Source organism: Achroia grisella, unplaced genomic scaffold, assembly GCF_030625045.1.
Source record: "Achroia grisella isolate CSIRO2021 unplaced genomic scaffold, CSIRO_AGI_Agris_v1 utg779, whole genome shotgun sequence".
Taxonomy (NCBI): domain Eukaryota; kingdom Metazoa; phylum Arthropoda; class Insecta; order Lepidoptera; family Pyralidae; genus Achroia; species Achroia grisella.
Window position 1 is genome coordinate 1190247 of NW_026713019.1, and position 24641 is coordinate 1214887.

Here is a 24641-nt window from a genome sequence, read left to right on the forward strand (position 1 = left end):
TTACATTATTATTTGATTACACAACAGTACGAAAAGTGTCTTACGTGTATCTAATGATTATGATACACTGAGTGTAGTTCTCTAAGATGAGTAACGACCGAGTTTCAGTACGTGCAATAAACAAACAGTTGTGAAGGTAGATGTATATGTATGCGTATGATTTCTCATCTTACGCATTGATCTCATCATATGAGATCTTCCTTAGATCACATTTCATTTGTTATCATTGTATCCATTTCCTGTGATCTCAAATGTGTTTGTCCTTATTGCTTAGAAACAACAATAGGTTTAATACAGCAATCTTAGATAGGATATCTAGTATCTAATGTTGTTTTGTAACTTGTTGAAATACATTAATCGATGTTGATAAGATATCGTTAGTGCAAAACAGCAACAAACCGCAAACAATATTCGACTATATCATACGCGACATCGAATTTTTATCGAAATTTCAATTGGTATTTGTTTATTTCATAATCTGAACACAATTTACCTTATAATAACAGTTTATCATTGTTATTGCAATTTTAATAAAGAATAAACAAAACCTTACGAGTCTTTTTGCAGCCTACTAACTCCTAATAGTACGTACTGTATAACATATAGCATAAGGGTAAGTTAGATTTGTTTTTGGAGTGCTAAGTGGAGTAATTTTTTACATAAACAGTACTGAGTATTTTGTCAAGTTTATTCAGTATAGATATACGAGTATATTTATTTACTTGGAACAATAAACTATTGCAAGTAGGTACTAAATTATCGAAAACACATTAAAACATCTTTAATATTTTATCTAGATTACTTAATATTATCTTTTAGTTGTTATTTGTTTTCCAACGAGACTCATTTAAACGCTACGGCCAAGGCAACAACTACAGTATTGTTAGAGATGGCAGCGGAGAATGAATATCCTTTTGAACTCAAAGATGTACCTCCAGAAGAACAGGGTGAGGTGCATAAGTGTTTAACTGGTAAGTAATATTGCTCAATTATAGAGTCTTTGATTTCAAAACAATATGCTTATTGGGAGATTTTTGAAAGAGAACCTAAAATATAGAATTGTGGTGACAATATATCTTTGTGAAAACATGCTCTTTCTTTATAATATTAGTTACATCGTAACTATTCTTTATAATATTAGTTACGATGTAACTAATATTATAAAGAAAGAGCATGTCATGAGAATAAATGTGATTACATTATTTTATTCTATATCTTCCCATTGCCAAAGATTCGTTGCATCTTGTAAAATTGATAATATTTCTCTCATCTAACAGGTGTCAAACCTGGCATACGAGTAGGCCCAAGCGGGTACTACTTACCAAATGGATTCAAAGTAAATTGTAGCAAAATTTACAATATGGACGTGAGACCAAGTGATGTATTCGTCGTGACCTTCCCGAAATCAGGTGAACATACTTTTGCATATTTTAAATTTGTTTGTTTCAAACCATTGAAGGTTTCGTAAAAATAATATTCAGGTGTGTTATAGATATATCTTATTTAGTGTACATAAATCCTAATAATTTAATAATTATAAAAAATAACTTAAAAATCATAATGTTTGTTATTTAATTATGTACTACTTAAACTGTTAAACAGATTTGTATTGTAGGTATGCAAATTATTTTAATCTAAACAAGCCATCTTTCTTTTCCGTATTATCATCCTCACCGTTGTTTCTCAATATACCTATATTCCTATTAACGAAAATATCATGTATCTACGCCAGAAAAAACATTGACAGTTTTAAAAAAGTAGGTGACTACACTAGATAATAAAAGCTTACGTAATACCAACAAACTAGTTTTTCCTAAGTGCCGTTTGACGAAAGTTAGTAATTCTTTTTATGGAAATTGCGTAAGGTTTACAACAAACTGCCAGAGTCTGTATTCAATTTGCCATAAAAGAGATTTAAATGTCTTATAAAATATTTTCTTTGTAAAAAAGCTTATTATAAAATTAAAGAATTTATGCATGATAGTAATGTTTTTGCTGCAAATATCTAACTTAAAATTCATAGCGCTGACAATGTTATCTGGTTGAACAGAGATTAAGTAGCGTAGCGATTTCTATGTTGATAGTCGCATGCCTAAACCTTGTTAATGTAAATTTAATTAAAGCAATATTTATTTAAAAGAGCAACACACAAGTTTATTTCTTCTTAATAAAGATTATTTCTATTTCTAAAGACTATTTCTATTTCATCATTTTAGTATTTGATATATTTTCAGGCACAACTTGGACACAGGAACTCGTTTGGTTAATAGGGAATGACTTAGATTACGAAACAGCGGCGAAGTTATCGCTCAAAGAAAGATTTCCATTTATTGAGTATGTATTGATTTTTGTTTTGTAAATTCTTGTTAATATTGTTGTATCATACAAGCCCTGAAGTCTCCTACTTATGCCATCCGTGACCATCCATGACCCGTGGCAATTTCATCGAATGAGATGCGGCGTTTACCAAAAAAAGCTTTTCGTTGTATCTTCTAAAATCGATTAAACGCATTTGTAGTATTAAAAAACTATATTATCAAGACAGACATTTTTTTATGTAGCTTGAGATATCTAGTCTCAAAATAAATTTCTGAGAACTGTGAATATTTGTAATCAAACATTTTTTTGTTTTCTGTTTAGTTTTAGTTATTGAAGTTTGACTTCTTAGAAACTCGAGGCCGAGTTTACTGTATAAAAGTTAGTGGATAAACTAGACTACTCTAGGCTCTTGAATGTCTAATGGTTAACACGGATCTAAATAATCATAAAAATCCCAATACCGTCGTTTTGTTCTAGGTTCAATTTCTTCTTCTATAACCCAAACGCAGAAGATCAGGAAAAGAAAGAAGTCGATATGTTTCCATTGCACGAAAAATTTGTAGACACATTGCCAAATATAGATGCAATATTCAATGCACCATCACCTCGCTTCATTAAGTCTCACCTGCCGTTTTCACTATTGCCACCGACTTTGCTGGACACTGCGAAAGTGGTGTACGTAGCGCGAGACCCAAGAGATGCCGCTGTCTCGTACTATCACCACTGCAAGATGATGAAAATGTATGGTTTGCAAGGGGATTTCAAAGAATTTTGGAATTTATTTATTTCAAATAGAGGTGAGAGACATGTTTAAAGTTTTGAAGTTTTCCTAAACATTTTATCTAAGTAGGTAGGTATATTTATAATATGTTGTATGTTTTTGGCAGTTGATTGGTCTCCGTATGATGCACACATAAAAGAAGCCTGGGAGAAAAGACACCACCCTAACATGTTGTTTTTATTCTACGAAGAACTCTATAAGGTACAATTTTTTTTATGTAATTAGAATGACAAGGAATCTTTAGGCCTATTTGATTCTAAGTTGTATTGGTAATGGCCACCTAGCCGTCGACTGTAGTCATGGAACACCACCACGGCATTTTGTGATGCTTGTGTTAGGTCTGTGATAGCCAATTATGGGTTACAATTCCAGTGGACTAATAAGGGGGTGTGTGAGAATCTTATTCACTAAAAACACAGTGTACCTACGAGCGCTATTTCCAGCAGCCCAAGTCGTGACATCGCGTTACCATTCTACCGCGATTCCGGCGGCGTTGTTCCACCTGTAAATGGTGTAGGGCACCATCCCGTTATTAGGGCGATATATTTCGCACTAGTAAATTGTGGAAACATATTGTTACACGGGCTCTATCTCCCTCAAAGCGAGCACCCCAGCCTCAATGGAAAAAGTACCTAACAGTTGCCTATAATCTATACATACAAATAAAGTTGAAGATACATTGAAGTGTCTGTTTGTAATATTGAAATAACCGTTTTTACTATTGAATATGAATATAAATACGGCACATTAGCGCTATAATAAGACTCTTCAAAGAAATAACGAAAAGGTTAGTCGACATCACAGAAGACCGAAGAGCTGGCAGCTACCTCGGACCAAGAATTAGTCTAGCCATTCAAAGAGGGAACGCTGCCAGTATATTCGGAACTTTGTCTAAAGGAACGCCTTTTAATAATATATTTTAGTTATTATATTATATTTTTTAAGCAATAAAATGGAGCAAGAATATGTTTTATATAAATTGTAAAAAATGTTATTATGTATGTACCGTATACCGTATTTTTGTCTGTCTGGCATGACATAATAGCACTAACAATTGTACCATTGTACAATTGAGAGTGCCATTATGTACTTTTTTAGTCTAAAACTTGAACAAATATATAACTACTATTTTTAATAATGATAACGTTACACAACGTTACAATATATATACTTCTAAATCAATATATTTCAGTTACTTTTTTTAGGATCTGCCAGCTGCGGTGCGTCGAGTGTCTCAGTTCCTCAACAAAACGGTGACTGAGGAGCAAATATTGAAACTTTGTGATCACTTGCACATCGATAACTTCAGAAACAATAAGTCAGTAAATTTAGACGAGCTGGAAAAAATTGGTTATATAAAAAACGGCCACTTTATTAGAAAAGGTAATTATAGTTGATAATAGAATACAATCATTTAATGAGTACTTATATTGTAAGTTCATATTTTCTGTACTTATGCAGTCCACATTTTGTATCACTAACTTTACGGTGTAGTTTGTTTGGCTTTAAGAAATAAAAATAATTGATAGAAACTAGGCTGGAACATTTACATTGAAATGTGGGTATGTCAAGTGTTTCGTTCACAACAACTTCTACAGTTAACAATAGAATAGAATAGAAGTAATATTTAATGAAATAAACTTAATCTCAGCACTTTTGAGTAGTCATATAATATTTTTTTATTCTACCGCTCATACCGGAAAGCATCATAAATAGCACAAACAGTGTTGCTCTTTTGGATAAATGCTGTACTTACAGCATTTATCCAAATCCATATTGAATGTTTTGTGTGAATACATACACTCTGCCACGTAACAAATTAGACAAAAGTAAACTCAATGCCTCTGAACAACCGGCCATATGAGATGATGATTTGTGTAATTTTATTTTATTAAAGTTGATATTTCTCCAATCATCAGGCAAGGCGGGCGGATGGCGGTCACACTTCGACGAGGAGATGACGCAACAAGCGGAACGCTGGATGAAGGAGAAATTAGGAGACGTTGGCATACAGTTCCCTAATGTTAACTAATAATTTTTGTGTAAACTGCGTACCTGCAATATATCTGATGACTTGTAACTTTGAAAATATATTATGGCTTTTCTCACCAGTAATTCTATTCACATAATATGGTTATTATAAATGAATTGTATAAAAATATTATAATTGTAACTATATACTAATATTAAATACTACTCTTAGAATAAAATAACTAAGTTTCTTTATGTATTGACATACATATAAGCTTTTATTGTACTAAGTTTATGTTTTCATAAAACCCGACATAAGAATAAATTTATTGATTTTTAGATAGATATTATTAAAACATGAAAGTTGAATATAGTTAATAAATTATTAACTAAGTGGGTTTTTTGCCGTTCTTTTAAAGCTAAGGTAGGGTATGTAATAAAAACTGATGTGCATGAAGTGTCTGCGTATAAAGAAATGAAATGCTTAATTTTATTGGTGTGTAAATCTTGGAAAGGTGACATTTTGGCGTAATTATAAGCTGTTTATTCAGTAGGACTGGTAGGACACAATATTTTAGTATTCGTCATCATACTTATATTTCTTTATATGTACTATATGCACAATGTACTGTACTCAATAACAGTACCAATAGTCTATGAGAAAATGCATATAGTCTTACTGTTCTGTTAACTATCTGTAAAAGTCAAGTTAAACTCTGAATTAAATAAAAAATTGTCTTGTTACGAGTAGCAACTTATAGTCAAATAAGTAACTTTTACAGCCCTAGTACGCACTAGGGCTGTAAACCGTATGTACTAGTTACTAAACCAAGGGGTACTCGTTACTACTGTATTTTTACGTTACTAGATACAAACGACGGCTAATAATATTTTTGGCCGTAGTTCTTAACTATGTACGTTATTATTTTAAAGGTCTAAATATTTCAATTTGTCTTTTAAGAAAACAGTAGTATCTAAGTATCTAGTACTTTAGTCCTTACAGTAAAAAATATTCATCGTAAGCAATGTACTGTATTCAGGCTGATTTCCATGCCGTCCCCTTCCTGTCAAACTCGCAATGATTTCTTGATTGATTTGACTTCATGTTAATTCTATAATCCTTCATTAGTGCTCCGCCAGCGCATATAGGTGCTGTGCAGCTGCATCTTAATCATTCATTAAAAAAAGTGATAAAAATAAACAATGTTCTATACTACTAATATATTATGTTCAACTTCAACTTAGTAACTATGTAGCTATATTAACTATATTAATATAATACCTACAGTAGCTAAATAAGTACAGCAACTACGACTAACCGCAGGCATTATGTAACTACAGCACCTGTAAGCAACTACAGTCACTAGATTCATACGTTCAATAAGTAACTGCTGTAACTACAAAAATTACGAAGTAGCAACATGGTACTTTGGTACTGGTGCTACAGCACTCGTTCCTTTGTACTCGGTACGTACCATTTGATACAGTACTATGGCATACTTAGTTTACGGTCGACTTGTTTTGTTTCTATTTATAACATTGGTTATGGAGAAAATATTGAGATAACCCGCCTGGGGACATAAAACAGTGATATGTGGTGATTCGAACCAATGTTTCATTTGCATTAACTAATTTTTAAAATTCTGATATTTCATTCATTCATTTTGAAATTCTGAAATATAGCACTCCCACAGATAGACACTGAAGCAAGTCAGGAGATCAGTTACCCCATTCCAATACATTGGTCTGCTCGATTTGCATGCGGTCGCATAGAACAATATGGGCTAATTGACAGGCCACTACTATCTAATTTTTATTAACTGGTATGTTTATTATTATGTACTCATCGGGGTAGTAACGGGGCATCAGATAAAAGTTATAATTTCTAAACCTTAGGTTGAACAACGGCGTTAGAATCATGGAGGATGCAATGCAAATAAGAAACCTTGGATACTGGCTGGCTTCAGAATTGGGCTATCAAACGCAAAAGATTGTTTGAAGCAAATTGAAACAAAAACCACGACATTAATATTTTTTAATTCTATATATTCGTAGTATTCATCCACATTGATTATTTTTGTAGCATTGTCTTTTTGCTATTACCAAAACTAAAGGCGTTACGCCCAAGGCGAATGAAGTTTGGGCGTTAATATAAATATATCCTTATTTATAGAAAAACTTGCAAAAAAATAATTATTAATTAATCGTCACACCAGATCATCACAGTAAAGGCAAAAGAAACCATTTATATACATAGATATTATTAAAAAAATATAATAATAAAATATAATATAATGCTTTCTTATACCTAATAGAAGAAATAAAAGTCCTATATTGCAATCTATATATACGTTTAATTAATTTTTTCATTCCTTTTTTAAAGAATTTTGTTCAGGGTCAAATTTGCAAAATTTACGAAATATAATTATTTATTTATGTAACGAAAATTTCTAATCAGGGCAGATCCACTCAATCAGTTCACCAACAGATAGAAAGGGAGAGAACACCTTTCACATGATCAATATTAGTTTGGGTAAATACGGATTATGGATGGATATGCATATCTATATCCGTCTGGTGATACGCTTATCTACTTACAGATATCTCTTACTTCGACATGGAACCTAACGACAAGTTAAAATACTTAACGTCACCGTTAATTATAGACAACTATGACATTGATATAGATATTTGTACTTACAATTAATATGTATAATATTCATATGATATAAGTTTGATAAAATATGACATTTTATTTTACTCTTTTTTTATTTGTAAATCAAATCAAAATTATTATTGATTTTATTTAAAAATGTATTCATGTAGGACACTTTAGCCGCTTATGAACGTTAAATCTTTTGTATTATATTTTTTTCCCTTAAGCTTAGTATACAGATTAATTTTTTTTTAAAGCCAGTTTATTTACTTTGTTTACTTATGTAGGTGTCTATGTCTAATATTAAATTAAAATCCCCTGTGTGAACAACTATTGCCATGCACGCTCGTCATACAAGTAATCGTTTAGTTAATAAATACCTTTGCTCAGTATATTATATTAAAATTATTTAATATTAGTATTATTTTAATAAAAATTTTGCTGGTGTGCATTTAATCTGTACTGTATATCTATTGTATGTACATAAAAGTGGAACTTCTTATTGATTGACATAGTATTTATGAAATTATGGAAGCACCTAAGTAATTATAAAAATTACTACGTCTTTAATACATAAGATATCCTTAATTCAATAAGATCGAAATGCAGCTAAGGATATTTTGAGTGTACGATAAAAACAGCTAATGTATATTTTCCGATATTTCGTAGTTTTAGTAGCAACAAACGAAGACATGTGAAGGTAGACGAATATGTCTGCCTATAAAAGATTTATTTACCTTGTACCCACTGCTCTTCAGATTACCCGTGATCGTGGCGGTTGAAATACTGCTGAAATATCGGGAACTCAATAAAAATAAAACGTGGTAAGATCCCGTGATTTACTAATTATACTTATAAATAATGACCGCGTCAAACTTAAAACAGTATATAGCCACAGATAATATAATATTTTATATAATTGCTAATCTATTATCAGATATTCTGTGACTTTGAGGTGTCTCCTTGTATGTACTTATTCAGGAAAAATATGGTAATAATGGATTAGAATACTATATTGTACCTACAAAACTTTCCGATTTAAGACATATATAAACTATATATAGCCACTTCAGACGAATAGATAATACAATGTCTTATCTAATATTTTGTCGTTTCTTCAAAGTTATTATTCAATTTACAACCAGTTACAAGATTACACTATACCATTTAATACTAACCAATTATTTAAGACATGGCTACTCAGAAAGATAGACCTTTTGAAATTCAGGATGTCCCTACTGAAGAATTACTTCAGCTACATAGCAATGTAGTAGGTAAGTTCATCGCTATATAGTAGAGTTGCTAACCGTCCTGTTTTCTCAGGACATGTCCTAGTTTTTTAGGTTTCCTGGGACGTATTAGAAAAAACCAAGAACGCTGCATATAACAGTGGGTTTTTAAAAAAATCTGTTAAATATTTAAAATTAAGTAAAAAATATACAATTTTCTCAAATACAAAAAATAAAAATTTTGTCTGGCAAAAAGAAAATAGGCTTACATGACTTTAATTATAGTCTATGAAATAAAATTAAAATATTATTTATTATTTACGGCATCAATGGTCTTGTGGTTTAACATAGCGTATTACTTCCGATGATCGCGAGTTCGATTTCGCGCACGGTACAAACGGTGTATTCATAAATATGATTGTTTGTATTGGTCTGGGTGTTTTGTAAGAGAGTCTAAGTATTTAAATCAGTGTCTAATACATATAACACAAGCTCTCTGCTTGGGACTAGATGACGCTGTGTGAATGTTATGGGAAGATATATTTATTATTAAATTTTAAAGAATTAGTCATTTCGGCTAATTTATTCGGATGAACGTGGTTTGGAAGAAAACCAACTACCGACTAACTACTACAACTGGATAAATTAATATATGACCGGCATTATAGGTTCATAAATAAGCAACTTATTAATTACGTATAAATAAATATACATACATATCTCTATAGATGACACTTACTATCTAAATTCTACTTACTCTTACATGCGAATAATTATTTTGCATAATTAGCCGTTATATATTAATTTAAATTTTAAACATCCCTAGGAAATAAGTGTCTAATATATAATAAGATGTACAAAGACATGTAACTAGTTTATTTTCAGGTCCTAAAGTTAATTATATGCGACTGGGCCAAGCCGGTTATTTTTTTCCCGAAGGACATAGAGAGGATTGCTACAAAGTGTACAATATGGAAGTCAGGCCTAGTGATACCTATGTCATCACTTTTCCAAAATCAGGTGAAATAAACAAAATACCTACTAGTGCTTAAATTGAAAATTATCTAATACATTTCAAATAATAGATATGGCAAATAATAAATAGTTGTGATAGAATAATGTCCATTTGATATTTATTATTGAAGAATTACTGAAATAATACACAGGTACAACATGGACTCAGGAACTCGTGTGGTTATTGGGAAATGATCTTGATTACGAGACTGCAGCGAAAATACCGCTTACTAAAAGGTTTCCATTTATTGAGTGAGTACATGTAAATACAAACAAATGTATAATATGTATATATATATATGTTTTAGGTACAAGATATATTTATATGTAGTGTTATGGGTTTCTTGTCTTTTCTATTAATCATTTATTTATTTTGGTAATAACATTGATATTGTGTATGGAATATATTATTAAATACTACAGAACGTATGGATATATAATATACTTTTAACGCATAATAGAAACAAATTAACAAATATTACATTCGTGCTAAATTACATCGTGATAAATTCCAGATGAATCTATCACGATGGTTTCCAGGGGGAACCGCGTGGAGGTCAACCTGACATGGTACATTGCTAGCAATGGGGTCGAGAGTCCACATTACTAACAATCCCTTTCCCCCTCATACTAGGTAGTTAGAAAGAGACATACATAATGGGTTTCATATGACAATAAATCATGTTAGGCATTGCTATGCCTAGCATGATTTATTGTCATCTTAAATAATCAACGAAAATCATTTCTGCAAGCGAAAATCATTTCTGCAAGCTTGTGGCGATACTCTGAACAACCGACCCCGAAAGGTTCCTGAGACAGTTATGCCATTCACAAGAAAATAAGAATATTTTATTTTATTTTCAGATTGCCAATGTATTTTCGTGGTCCAAAAGCGAAAGAGTGGTTTGCAGAGTTGGAAAAAGTAGATCCAAAAATGGAAAAGTTTTGCGAATTCGTCAATGATTATCTTGACACGATTATCGAAGCTCCTTCACCTCGCTTCATTAAGTCTCACCTGGCGTTCTCTCTGCTGCCGCCCAATTTACTGGATACTGCAAAAGTTGTATATGTAGCAAGAGACCCCAGAGATGCCGCCGTCTCCTTTTATCATCATCATCAAATTATGAAAATTAATGGCTTCCAAGGCGATTTTAAAACATTTTGGAATTTATACATTACTAACAGAAGTGAGATATATTCTTTTCTTCTTTCTTGTTCACAATGTTATTTATATTTTGTGAATATTATATTAAGTACATTCATTCGTTCATAATTTAAGAGCGACGCTCTTGTCGATGGAGCTCTTGCCACTTTCCACGATCTTTCGTCATCATGCTCTTTAACCGTCGATACGTCACGTACACAATATAATTATTTTTATTTTTAGTTGAATGGACCCCATTTGGAGCAAATTTAACAGAAGCTTGGGAGAAAAGGCACCATCCCAATATGTTATTCTTGTTCTACGAGGAACTTGTTAAAGTAAGTTGAACTCCGTTCTAAATTTTTCATTATAAATTTTAATCCACATTAACAATTAACTTTACTTTAAATTTAGGTATATCTAGGTATAGTTAATGTCAGGTATAGTATACGTAGCGAGAATTATATTTATTGTACACATTATACAATCGAGATAACATTATAATATATACAATTAAATTACAATTAAGAGCTCCCGATATTTCGATGCACTATATTATGAGCACGATTGTAAAAAGCCATCAAAAATGTTTAAAACAGTTTTATGACAAATTATACATAAGATCACCATAGCACTCACAAATCTAAGATCAAATCTAAGATTACTTTCAATATTGTGTCGGAACTGCACGTCCATTTATTTTTATTTTGGAAATTGACGCTCTCTGAAACTGAAACTCTCGCCACATTCTACCACATCTAAGATAACGGTCTTGAAAGTGTATATATGATACTTAAATATGTAAAATGTGAATACTATAACTATCAGATGGCAATTGTGAGTAGCTTTGACGTGGTCTAGTGTTTTGAGTAGTCATGCTCACTAAAATGTCCAGACTTGTGGCGGCGTGGTGGGCCGGGTCATTGGGCTCCCTAAAATATGGTCGAGCGCAGTGATGGCTGGCTCATCCGTCATACTCGTGAACGGGTGCTGCTTGTAGGGACTGGTCTGCTCTAATCACTATGACTGATTTCCTCTTATTAATTGTTTAACCAGTTGGTTATGTATTCAATATTTTTTCTTTTTGAGTATTTAATTGAATTAGTGCTAATTGGTGGTTTGTACTCACACACTTAAACTTAAAAATGTAAAGTAATAATAAAATTATTTAATAAGAGCAACACGCAAGTCTCTTGCTCGTTCTTCTTGTGATGAGACAGCTTTCCGAACGAGCGGTAGATTAAAAAAAAATGTAATGACTATTCAAAAGTGCTTCAGTGTAAGTTTATTTGAATAAATGATTTTCTATTCTATTCTATTCTTAAAGTACGATTATTTTCCTCTTCAAATTCTATGAAATGGGACATTAATTCAACCAGTACATATTTGCAATAGGATCTGCCGGCTGTGGTGCGCCGAGTAGCGCATTTCCTAAACAAGCCGGTATCAGAGGAGCAGGTAGCGCGGCTCTGCGACCACTTGCACATAGACAATTTTAGAAACAACAAGTCCGTCAACTATGACTACTTAAAAGAAATTGGAATGATGGTACCAAACGGCCAGTTCGTTAGAAAAGGTATGTGTAGATATATTAATTTTGTTATTTGAACTCTCACTTATGCATCCAGCTGTTTGCATCTGTTTTGCAATATTCAAATGCATCATTGTACGGGTCCTACTAACATTTCATCTCGATTGATGAACTCGGTATTCCAGCGGTTTAGCAGACCTCGTTATTTCTAATGGTCGTTGGTTCGATGATACAAAAATATTATTTTATAAATTTAAATACTTTTATTTTTTTTATGTAAAATAAGTGTATATATAGTAACATATGTATATATATATATATAAGTAGTATTTAAATATACGTTTTTTAAATATTGTATTATAATTATATCAGTTGGTTAGTATCCGTAGTAGAAGTTTTGGATTAGAAGACTTTTGAATTATCTTGAATTGTCCTCTGTATTGTTGGTATTATTTGTAATAATACGGGCAATATGCCTTAATTACATATACCTACATATTTTTTATATTATCTATACATTTATTATAATTCAGTATCAAATTACAGGAAAAACCGGCGGATGGCGCGAATACTTCGATGACGAGATGACACAACAAGCGGAAGTTTGGATGAAGCAAAACCTCCCTAATGGGGCGTACAATTTATGAATATAACGCAATCATGTGCCTCATCATATTTACCTGTTGTCACTAATCACAGCGGCTCTATCACTAAAACAGTATGATATTATTATCAGAAAGGGTGTTACGGAGTCGCTCACAGACTTTGTTCTATGCCTATAACATATTATTTCTAAAAAATAAGGAAAAGATTCAAATGAGTATCATATTTCTGAAAACAATATCAATGAAATTAGGTAAAAAAAGTAGCTTGTTATAACGACTACTAAACTGACAGTAGTTGTTCAGTATCTATACAGTATACCACACATATTGTCAACATCACACTACGGCAGTATTTTCTATGCCACACTCACATTTAGAAGTAATAACTATGGATTTTTATATACCTAATAGTTTTTTATTTCAACCTAATCACCTATATCTACATAGCATTTCATAATAGGATGAAGAATTGAAAATTATAAGGTAAAAGAAAGACAGAGAAGGCAAATTTCTATGTTTTTCGTTCGCACTTAAATGGCTCATTCAATAATATTGACTAAATAAAATATAATATCAATTCGACGTGGTCTAAGATTGATAACGCCTATTTGCTACAAGATATAATTTTCATGCAAGTAAAATATGCTATTTGCTGTCCGCCAGGAGCTCAGTAAAGATATTTTTTTCTAGTAAATACTGGTTTTATTGTTATTCAGAAGAGACATGTTCTGAATTCATCATAAAAATTTAATATAACAAATCCAACATTTTGGTTCGACGGTTTGTACTAACGTCACATTCAACCCAAATGGTCTGCAACGCGCACGTGACACCTGTGTTGTTTCACGCATTCATAGACTACGGTAATTGTTTACCATCAGATGGCCCGTATTATATTAATTGATTGCCACCGCTGTCATATAAAAAATCATTACTAATATCACAACCCATTTAGGTAGTGTATGAATATGGAATATATGAACAATATAGTGCCTATTTTTAGAGTATGTTTATAATGAAGTCTTAATTTTACATATGTGTCACAAACATAAATAAACCTACGGAATCTATAATTTGTATAATTCCCAGACTGTGTATTAATATTATCTATCTTATCTGTGGTATTACTGTAGCTCAGTAGAGTTAAAAATATTATATTGCAGGTACCTACTGGAATCTAAGCCGCAATCATAGGACATTACGTAAAACTGCTATAAAGGTCGTCAATATTTGTCTGGGTTTGACAATACGTGTCTACGAAACTCTACTTTTTATGGAATTACACACAAATAAATAAATAAAAAAACATCCCAGTAACCTTGTCTGCTTTATTAAATATTACTGCCGCCTTTTGTCTATACAAATAAATTAATATTCCATGTAATTTAAACAGCGACGCCAATCGTATAACCATACCATACATTCGCAGTTGTGCGCGCGCCTTTTACTGGACTGCTCGTTGCGCGCGCGCACTTTCTCTACGTCATTCGTATCAGGTTAATATCTGGGCCACGCGACATTATCTTTACAATAAGTTAACAACAAAGACGCGAACTAAAAAATATAACAATGAACAATAAAACAAACAATAACTTCCCTCTAGAAATAGAAGATGTTCCGCCGAAACAAAGTGAAAATCTCATGAAATATTTTACTGGTAAGTCTAAAAATTGTTTGCTCTCATGATTAAATTTTATTTATACATACCTATGTCGACATAAGATAACAATATTGATTGTATGTCTATATTTAATACCAATTATTATTATTTATATACGATAAAGAAGCTTGTTGACCTATTTGAAGGTAAGTAGTAACTAGCGCATAAATAAGTACCAGAACAATGTTATGAATATCATTAGAATAGACTGTGCATTCAATAGTATTTACATAAATTAAAATATTGTACATAGATCGTAGGATACAGTAGCTAGAGGTCCTCGTACTGAACTCTTGAGAAAGATATAGTGTTGAAGTTGGCACGACCCCAGGAGTGCCAAGTCGTCAACATGAACACCTCGGGAAGTTTTACATCATCATGATACACTATTTGTAGATTACAATATTTTTTTATTTTTCCCATCGCACGATGTGAAAATTAATAAATAGATTTAACTACTTGAACTGAAAATAATCTCACAACATTTGCTACGTTATGGTCGTAGAACAGCATCCAGGGCATAGTTAACAGGCCAGATAGAAGTAATTTTTCTATATGTCTATGACATAACATTAATCTACACATTTAATTGGATATATTGGTGTTATAAGTAAGCATTGGCTGTCTTCTCCTGTTTTATGAACAAATAAATACTAAAATAACACTATGTACAAACAAGAAATTGGACAGCCACTAAATAGATTATTACGCATATTATTGCGTTGTTAGCGTAATATTTTAATATTGTAGTTCCTGTAAAATGGAACATTAGACCTCTCATAAACCCTGCTTTATACTAAAAAATATATTTATGAAAATGCTTCAAAAATACTATGTAGTATTGAATTTCCAACAGTCACAAAAAACACGGCAATATTCAAATATATTTTATTATAGTAGGTACAATCTAATAGGCGCATTCATTTTATGTTTATTTATTTAAGATAAATAAAAGTGAGGACACTGACTGACCTGTAGCCAGTGATACAAGGTCTTCAGACACCTAGTATATAGGTGCAGAGGCTATGTCCCCACAAAGTCGAGTTATGTCGTTACAATTTCGGGTTTAAAATTATTCTATCAGTTTCAAGCAAAACAAACAATCATAGACTTATATAGTCTATGATTGTTTGTTTTGCTTATATAATATAATAAAGTAAAATAATGAAAATAATACTTGATTTTAATTCACCAATTACAATATTTTACATTAACTATAGTGTCTGACTAGTGACTACACTACTCGCTATAAGAGATGAGAAGAGGTCTGGATGAAGTCGAAGAAATTATTGTAAAACACGCATAGTAAGTTATTTAAATTCACGTTATAACTATAGTAAAAATTAATCATAAGTTTCTTTAAAAAATATAACAATATAAATGAATTCTCATGCTCTATTTCCCATGTTACACAAAATTTATTCACAATTATGTACTTAATACCTGATAAAGATACAAAAAATAATAAATTAAATTAAAAGCTTTCGTAGTCACAGTATAATGTTAAAATACATACATGAATGTTAATACTGAAAGAAAACTTAAAACTTGTATTTTTATAATATAATCTTGATGGCATGACTACTAATATGCGACATTATATCGTCTTTTTTAACATTTTACTAACGAAAGTAAATGATTTTATATGTTTATTACCTCGTAGTGTCTTCATGTCTAAACTAATCGTCATGAACTTTGTCATCAGCTACCTACTGTTTAAGTTGGTTACAAATTGTATTTTGTTCTGTTAGCATAGTTTTTATTCTATACAGTAATTTCTTGCTTATACTCGTATGTAATAATTATTTATTTTGTATTCCCCTTATGTCAATTGGAATCACAATACATATAAACAAATGTCTTATCATTTCAAAGCAGAATTAACATGGCACCGAACAATAGTCGGGTGGTGTGAAACTTATGCGTATAAATCCATGTTATTATACAATTGTGTTATCAGCAGCAAATGAGACTGCAAGTTTGCTATGTGTTAGATATATGTTATCTAACACCGAAATTTCAGTAAATAATAAATGTATGTAGGAATGCGAAACTCGTTTAATATTGAAATAGGGTCAGTAGACAGAGAGTGACTTACCTTTCACATGATTTCGATAAAATTATTACTAACAATGTCCTAAAAAATATTATTTCTGCCTTTTTGTTGGTTGGTTATGGTCAATAAAGTTTCGATTAGCCCTAGCCACAGATAACATATTATTAGGCACATACCTACCCTAGCTACCCTGTTCTCAGGCTGACTGAATTGAAACATGTAAATACTTTATTTACCTTAAAAATATCAGTATTAAGATCCTAATAAACTATATTAAATAAATCATACCTACAATTATCACATTGTTAGGAGAAGACACTTAGTGAATAATGTCAAAAGATAAGCCGTAAGCACGGTTCCGTGCGGATATCTATTATTTAAATTATCGACTTTTTATGTAACCATTTGAATTAGGAATTTATCTCAGCATAAAACAAGTTTATATTGCACCAACGTATTATGACGTTATTTATAAATTAAGTAATAAATCTGTATTGTTGTATGTACATACTATATACCTACGTCAAGGTCTGTACAATCAGGAAACCAAAAATAATAAACGAACCGTCAAGCACGAGTCCGATAGAAACGGCAATTATAATTATCTTGCCGTGGTTTTTAGTTACTTCTGGTTAAGTTAGCAAATAGTAATCTGTACTTTTGGCCAATTCACCTTGATAAATAAATATTGGCATTCACAATACATTATGAATGTCTCAAACCTTTTACTTAGCCAGTGTCATAGTATGTTTTTTAATTTAACTTAGTACCTAATATGATCGATATAAAACAAATTTCCGCCCTTTCTCTTTTAATTATTTATATTTTTACATACCCTAGCTGTGCTCACAATGACTGAATTGAAACGTTCGAGAGATGTAAATACTTTATTTACCTTTAAAATATAAGTATTATGACCATAATAAACTATATTACGTAATTCATACCTACAATTACTACATTGTTAGTAGAAGGCACTTAGTGAATAGTATTAACAGAAACCGTAAGCACGGTTATTTATAAATAGGTCGTAATAGTAGAAAATTTGTTCAAAATAGTATGCTATATCAAAAGACGTCATAAAAACGTGTTCATGTACCTACCTATATAAGCGACCACTTACCATCACATGGCCGTCAGCTTGTTTACCATTGCAATTAATGTAATTGGAAAAAGTCCATATTTAAACTAAGTTTATATAAACATTTCATTTTCTGTATTAAATAGAAATATGTACTTTACTATTTGCCTGATGTACGATGGAGAAGTCGAAGCACTATAACGATGATGGAAATAATAATTACAAAATAATGAAATAACTAATTCTAGATACCTACTATCTATATGATACTTCAACTAATATGTAAACATAAGAAAAAATATTATTAAAGGTGTTGTCATTAAAAATTATATATTTGGATTGGTTGTATTAGGCCTGTTATTACAAGTAATGAGTTTTAAGTATTTGTAATAAATTCATAATATTTTATCATAACAATCCATCTATCCATCATCACAAGCAACAACCATTTTATGCCGCAAAGCAACAAGTGGTACTTATAACAGGTGGGCACTATTCACAACTTGGTGCCCACCTGTTATAAGTACCACTTGTTGCTTTGCGGCATAAAATGGTTGTTGCTTGTGATGATGGATAGATGGATTGTTATGATAAAATATTATGAATTTATTACAAATACTTAAAAAAACAAAAAAAAGACAAAACTCGACTTTGTGGGGACATAGCCTCTGCACCTATCTACTAGGTGTCTGAAGACCTTGTATCACTGGCTACAGGTCAGTCAGTGTCCTCACTATTATTTATCTTAAATAAATAAACATAAAATGAATGCGCCTATTAGATTGTACCTACTATAATAAAATATATTTGAATATTGCCGTGTTTTTTGTGACTGTTGGAAATTCAATACTACATAGTATTTTTGAAGCATTTTCATAAATATATTTTTTAGTATAAAGCAGGGTTTATGAGAGGTCTAATGTTCCATTTTACAGGAACTACAATATTAAAATATTACGCTAACAACGCAATAATATGCGTAATAATCTATTTAGTGGCTGTCCAATTTCTTGTTTGTACATAGTGTTATTTTAGTATTTATTTGTTCATAAAACAGGAGAAGACAGCCAATGCTTACTTATAACACCAATATATCCAATTAAATGTGTAGATGAATGTTATGTCATAGACATATAGAAAAATTACTTCTATCTGGCCTGTTAACTATGCCCTAAATGCTGTTCTACGACCATAACGTAGCAAATGTTGTGAGATTATTTTCAGTTCAAGTAGTTATTAAAGGTGTTGTCATTAAAAATTATATATTTGGATTGGTTGTATTAGGCCTGTTATTACAAGTAATGAGTTTTAAGTATTTGTAACAAATTCATAATATTTTATCATAACAATCCATCTATCCATCATCACAAGCAACAACCATTTTATGCCGCAAAGCAACAAGTGGTACTTATAACAGGTGGGCACTATTCACAACTTGGTGCCCACCTATTTGAAGCTGATGTTAAAATTGTATAGAGATACAAATAAAAACAAATCATGCCTTAATAATTAGTCTGTTTTTTATATCTGTTAAAGCGACATCTTCGGCAAAAATGCTTAAAACATTTTTTAAATATGCAACCATAGACTTCATAAGACCTAAGTTAGTGGGTACTATCTACACCTACAAATGCTGTTTATTGAATGCCAATATTATACTAGTCTATATATTATTTTGCAGGTGAGTTGACAGGATTTGTCCGCGTGGGCCCGAAAGGTTATTTCTTGCCTCACAAGTATAAACAAGAAGCCGCCAATATCTACAACATGCCAGTTAGAAGCGACGACATATTTGTTGCCAGTTATCCACGATCAGGTATGTAGTTCCAATATATTTCATTGGAAGAGATTATATAAGAGTATTATTTATCAATGCCTAAATAGGTACCGTACTATACCTATGTCCATAATTTTAATATACCTACAACAAATTTTGGAGCTTATCGCAGTGATATGTAGGTACATATAATAAACTCGTAAATCATCTTTTACCTATTTAATTTAAACACACACGTGTGTTTAAATTAAATAGAAAGGTAAGAAAACAAATTTGTACACATAATTATCGAGGTCACACTCAATTTTCGTCCGTGCGTTTGTGTATGCTAATCTCAGTAAAGGCTTAACCGAATATTATGCGGTTTTTACGTACTGCAGCATGCTTTCCGTAACATTTAATGTCCGTTTCATTGCAATCGGTACACATACAAAAATATCAGAATATATGTTATTCAAAATACTATTCGTTTAATAAGTTGCAAGGACAGCTAGGCTTAAATAAATTCAATAAACAATTATCATATCGTATTAAAAACTTTTGAAATTCTATAAATTAAGTCAGTAGTAAAAAAATGTTTGATGAAATCCATATTAAAATGCAAAAACCGGTTTCTTATTACCATGATAAAAAAGCGAATACTTTCTTGAGTATTCATAAAAGCATAATTCGTTCTGACGAGAGTATCAGAAAGTGGTACAGTATGATATAACAATTAAAAGCATATTACCTACAATGTTAAGCAGTAAATCGACAGCCTCGGTGGTCTAGTGGTTTAGCACAACGCTTTATTATCCGATGGTCGCGGGTTCGATTCCTCGCACGGTACATTTGTATTCATGAGTATGATTGTTTGTATCGGTCTGTGTGTTTTCTATGTATAATATGTATTTACAAAAAATAGTGTATCCATGAATTTATATCAGTTGTCTAGTACCCATAACACAAGCTCTGCTTAGCTTGGGACTAGATGGCGCTGTGTGAATTGTCCTGAAAAAAAACTAAATTCCGATTTCTTGAAACCCCAATTTTGGTGACATCCCTTTGTCAAGTAGAAAACGGGAGTCGATAGTTTTAAAGTGCCTTAAATATTTATAAATAGAATGTTAATAATATCTCATAAATATTTGACACAGCGCCATCTAGTCTCAAGATAAGCTGAGGCTGAGCTCGTGTTGTGGTGACTAGATAACTAATATAAATAGATAGATACATTTATCATATTTTTTTTGTAAATACATACTTAATATACATAATAAACACCCATACCAATTCAAAGAATTACTCATGAATACAAATGCTTTCACCGTGTGAGTAATCAAATCATGACCATCGGAAGCTAAGCGGTACGCTGAACTGCAAAACCACCCAGGCCCGTTACTTGTACGACATGGTTTTAGTTACATTTTATAATAGATATTTTTAATTCGGGATTACTTTTTTCAATAATTACAGAGGCCAAAAGCAAATATGTACATAGATAAATAAATGCTTGTTCGCTACTACCTACTCACTGGTGAACAATGGTCCAGATACAATTACAACGAGGTTCAAAAGCAACTGAAACGAAGATGCACTTACTTTTACGAGTAGATACCTAGTGAAGTTATATTTATTTCAAACGATTCTGTTTTATTATTTACAGGTACTACATGGACTCAGGAGTTAGTATGGATGGTCGCAAACGACTTAGACTATGCGGGATCTGACGCCGTGCCTCTCACAGAACGATATCCGTTTTTAGAGTAAGCAGAAATAATATTATATAATTACGCCTTTCAGGTGCAGAGGTATAATACAAGAAAAAGAGGTATAATGCCCTAAAGAAAGATATTGCATGACCAACCCAGATAACCATGTCACACACCCTGAAATATTGATGGTATTGCATGCAACGATCTCCAGTTTTTATTTACCGATACAAAACGTACAAGAACGTAACAATATCAGTCATAGGTATGCACATGTAGATAATGCATACAAGCAAGGAAATGTAAATATTTTTGTGTCTCATCATAATAAATGTAACTCGTTTGGAGTCAACCACGTTAATGAGGCAAAAAAAATCTGAAATGTGTACATATTATTTGGTTCTGACTGTAAGTTTTATTAATGTATTATTAAAATAAATCATAAATACAGATTTTCAGTATTCGTCCATCCAATAATGAAAGAAAGATTCACCGCAGAAAACAGTCACAGTGAGGACAAGTTACATCTCTTAGATTTAGTCACGCAACCCGGAAGTGAACAATTAGCCAACATTCCGTCTCCTCGATTCATCAAGACTCACTTACCCATGTCCTTGTTACCGCCGAAATTGCTGGACGTTGCTCGAGTTGTTTACGTGGCTCGGGATCCCAGAGACGTCGCTGTATCATTCTATCATCTAAATAGATTAATAAGGACGCAAGGCTACAATGGAGACTTTCAAACTTATTGGAATTTCTTTGTCCAAGACCTCCGTAAGTTATTTAATATTTCATAATAAACTTTTTTATTCATTGAAAAAAATTGAACACACGCAAATGGGCCTAGTAGACAGCTAAAATATGTAATAGTTATATGAGGTTACAGTCAAATATTGTCGGACTATACTGTGGACGGTTTGTTTTAAGAAATTGAACGGTAATTGTTTATTGACAAAATGTTAAATTTAACAAGCAATAAACTTATTTATATTTTAAAAGGAATATAGAAAAATAAATTTTAAATCTATAAATCAGTAGTAAATAAGTTAACCAGCCCATTTTATTCTTTTCAAATCAATTTTGTTACGAGGTACCATATACCTAATAAGAAATGTTTGGTAAAATAATCACAAAAAGTACAATTATGTAGGTAGGCATGTATTTATAATAAATTAAATATGTTAATTTACTACATGAAAATTATTTCAGACCACTGGACACCGTATTTTGAACACCTGAAAGAAGCGTGGAACCAGAGGCATCATCCTCGTATGCTCTTTTTATTTTATGAAGAATTGTCTAAGGTAAAAGGAATGCGTAATATACAGATACACAATATACACAGATAATATAATATTGTAATATTAATAAATTAATCAGATTAAATAATGGTGATGAATATGAATGTTGTGATTAAATTTCAAAATATAAAGCGTTTCTAACTGGATCGGTAAATAATTAATGAGAAAATTCCAATAATCCAAGAACCTACTTTTTCATCTATACATATAAATAAAATTGGAGCGTCTTTTTTTAATAACCGTTTTGTATAAATACGGTACATATACCAAAATAGCATTTTTTACAATTTTTGTCTGTCTGTCCATCTGTTTGTTCCAGCTAATCTAAGAAATGGCTGGACCGATTTTGACGGGACTTTTTTGGCAAGTAGCTGATGTAATAAGGAGTAACTTAGGCTACTTTTATTTTAGTAAAATTCTTTAATTTAGAAAAATAAAGTTAAATTACACGCGGACGAAGTCGCGGGAACAGCTAGTACGTAATAATATTAGTAAATAGGTAAAATAGTATTTGTTGGCTCAACAGTCTTCGTCATATACGCCGACGTACACAGGTGTCAGAACTATACTATTGTAGATATCTATAATTAATGTCATATATTTTTCCAGGACTTACCGACAGCTGTTCGCCGCGTAGCGGAGTTTCTAGGCAAATCTTTCACAGATGAACAGGTCAATCGTCTTTGTGAACACCTTAGCATTGACAACTTTAAAAACAACAAGTCCGTCAACTACGATGTCATGAAGGAACTGGGTATTCTCATCCCTGGAGAGCAGGCGTTTATCCGTAAAGGTAATAATATACTGGAATATACCTACCTTATATAAAATTTAGTCATTGTTATAGTAAACCCAACCCAATAATACTTTTTTTTATTGAAGGCTTTAGGTTATTGTTGGATACTGCACTGGAGCACTGCAAACTACGTAGATCTATTGTACTCGCTCTTTTTCAAAGTTTGATGCCTATGCCTACAAGAATTAAAGAATATTCTAAGGAGCGATGGAATAGCGTAAACTTTCTAAAGGAGATATTTCGTTTATGCAATAGGACTACAACTAGAACTATTCAATTTGCAGTCACCTGTGAAAGCCCTAGTCATGATGTATATATATATATATGTTGTTTTTACTCAATAGCAATAGTCTATTGGGAGTATTTGTATAATAATAATTAATCTATTCAAATATTTTTGTAGGAAAAGCGGGAGGTTGGCGTGACTACTTCGATGACGAAATGAGTCGACAAGCTGAAAAGTGGATCGCAGATAATCTACGTGACACGGACTTCCGATTCCCACATTTACATGGACAATAATTTTTAAACCAATTTATTACAATCTAATGATTTGTAAGTAAATGCTTTGTTTTAAAGCATTTACTTACAAATCATTAGATAGTATATAATACAATATCTATGTGGGAAAATATTCCAAGATTTTCAGCAGTTGTCAAATAAGTGTATGTCAAAAATCGCTTCCAGTTAGGTAAATAGTGAAAAATGCAAGTAAAGCAAAGTGTAGTTAAGTCCACTGCCATTGTGTACCACCATGATGGAACTATCAAGTCATTGCTGCAATTTTAGCACAAGTTCGGTATCCGAGACGTCGAGCTATCAATCTGATCGACAAATTATTGGTTGTGTGATAAGTCGAACCAACATATTGGTGTGTAGAGAGAAAGTATAACTTCTACATTCCAAATAATTTCGTATGTCTACATACACTTAGTTATAATAAATGTACATAAATATTTTTATATATGTATATGATCAATTATTATTAAGTCATATGCATTTTATTTTTACATATTTAGATTACTTTAT

The 24641-nt window shown here is 31.7% G+C and overlaps 3 protein-coding genes across 3 annotated transcripts; all 3 read left to right on the forward strand.

Annotated features, from left to right (window-relative positions):
• The first annotated feature begins 428 nt into the window (after nt 1-428).
• On the forward strand, nt 429-5228 carry LOC131850697 (sulfotransferase 1C4-like). The gene is made up of 8 exons (XM_059201017.1): nt 429-613; nt 820-971; nt 1278-1409; nt 2235-2334; nt 2797-3116; nt 3207-3301; nt 4306-4483; nt 5020-5228. Exons 2-8 carry the CDS (start codon nt 890-892, stop codon nt 5130-5132), a joined length of 1020 nt encoding a protein of 339 aa, XP_059057000.1. The 5' UTR covers nt 429-613; nt 820-889; the 3' UTR covers nt 5133-5228.
• A 3691-nt stretch (nt 5229-8919) lies between these two features.
• Nucleotides 8920-13447, forward strand: LOC131850748 (luciferin sulfotransferase-like). Its single transcript, XM_059201098.1, has 7 exons — nt 8920-9001; nt 9842-9976; nt 10123-10222; nt 10835-11157; nt 11358-11452; nt 12510-12690; nt 13192-13447. Exons 1-7 carry the CDS (start codon nt 8920-8922, stop codon nt 13290-13292), a joined length of 1017 nt encoding a protein of 338 aa, XP_059057081.1. The 3' UTR covers nt 13293-13447.
• A 1245-nt stretch (nt 13448-14692) lies between these two features.
• LOC131850837 (sulfotransferase 1B1-like) lies at nt 14693-24591 on the forward strand. The gene is made up of 7 exons (XM_059201204.1): nt 14693-14907; nt 19729-19863; nt 21470-21569; nt 21967-22289; nt 22725-22819; nt 23426-23609; nt 24016-24591. The coding sequence occupies exons 1-7, from the start codon at nt 14820-14822 to the stop codon at nt 24132-24134; spliced, it is 1044 nt and encodes a 347-aa protein (XP_059057187.1). The 5' UTR covers nt 14693-14819; the 3' UTR covers nt 24135-24591.
• The last annotated feature ends 50 nt before the right edge of the window (nt 24592-24641 follow it).

Bases quoted from the DNA above. Each gene is read 5' to 3' on its own strand.
- LOC131850697 (XM_059201017.1), top strand. From the start codon at position 890: ATGGCAGCGGAGAATGAATATCCTTTTGAACTCAAAGATGTACCTCCA. The intron at 972-1,277 runs GTAAGTAATATT...CTCATCTAACAG, and splicing joins GGTGCATAAGTGTTTAACTG to GTGTCAAACCTGGCATACGA. The intron at 3,302-4,305 runs GTACAATTTTTT...TACTTTTTTTAG, and splicing joins TCTACGAAGAACTCTATAAG to GATCTGCCAGCTGCGGTGCG.
- LOC131850748 (XM_059201098.1), top strand. From the start codon at position 8,920: ATGGCTACTCAGAAAGATAGACCTTTTGAAATTCAGGATGTCCCTACT. The intron at 9,977-10,122 runs GTGAAATAAACA...AATAATACACAG, and splicing joins CATCACTTTTCCAAAATCAG to GTACAACATGGACTCAGGAA. The intron at 11,158-11,357 runs GTGAGATATATT...TTTTATTTTTAG, and splicing joins TTTATACATTACTAACAGAA to TTGAATGGACCCCATTTGGA.
- LOC131850837 (XM_059201204.1), top strand. From the start codon at position 14,820: ATGAACAATAAAACAAACAATAACTTCCCTCTAGAAATAGAAGATGTT. The intron at 22,290-22,724 runs GTAAGTTATTTA...AAATTATTTCAG, and splicing joins TTTCTTTGTCCAAGACCTCC to ACCACTGGACACCGTATTTT. The intron at 23,610-24,015 runs GTAATAATATAC...ATATTTTTGTAG, and splicing joins GCAGGCGTTTATCCGTAAAG to GAAAAGCGGGAGGTTGGCGT.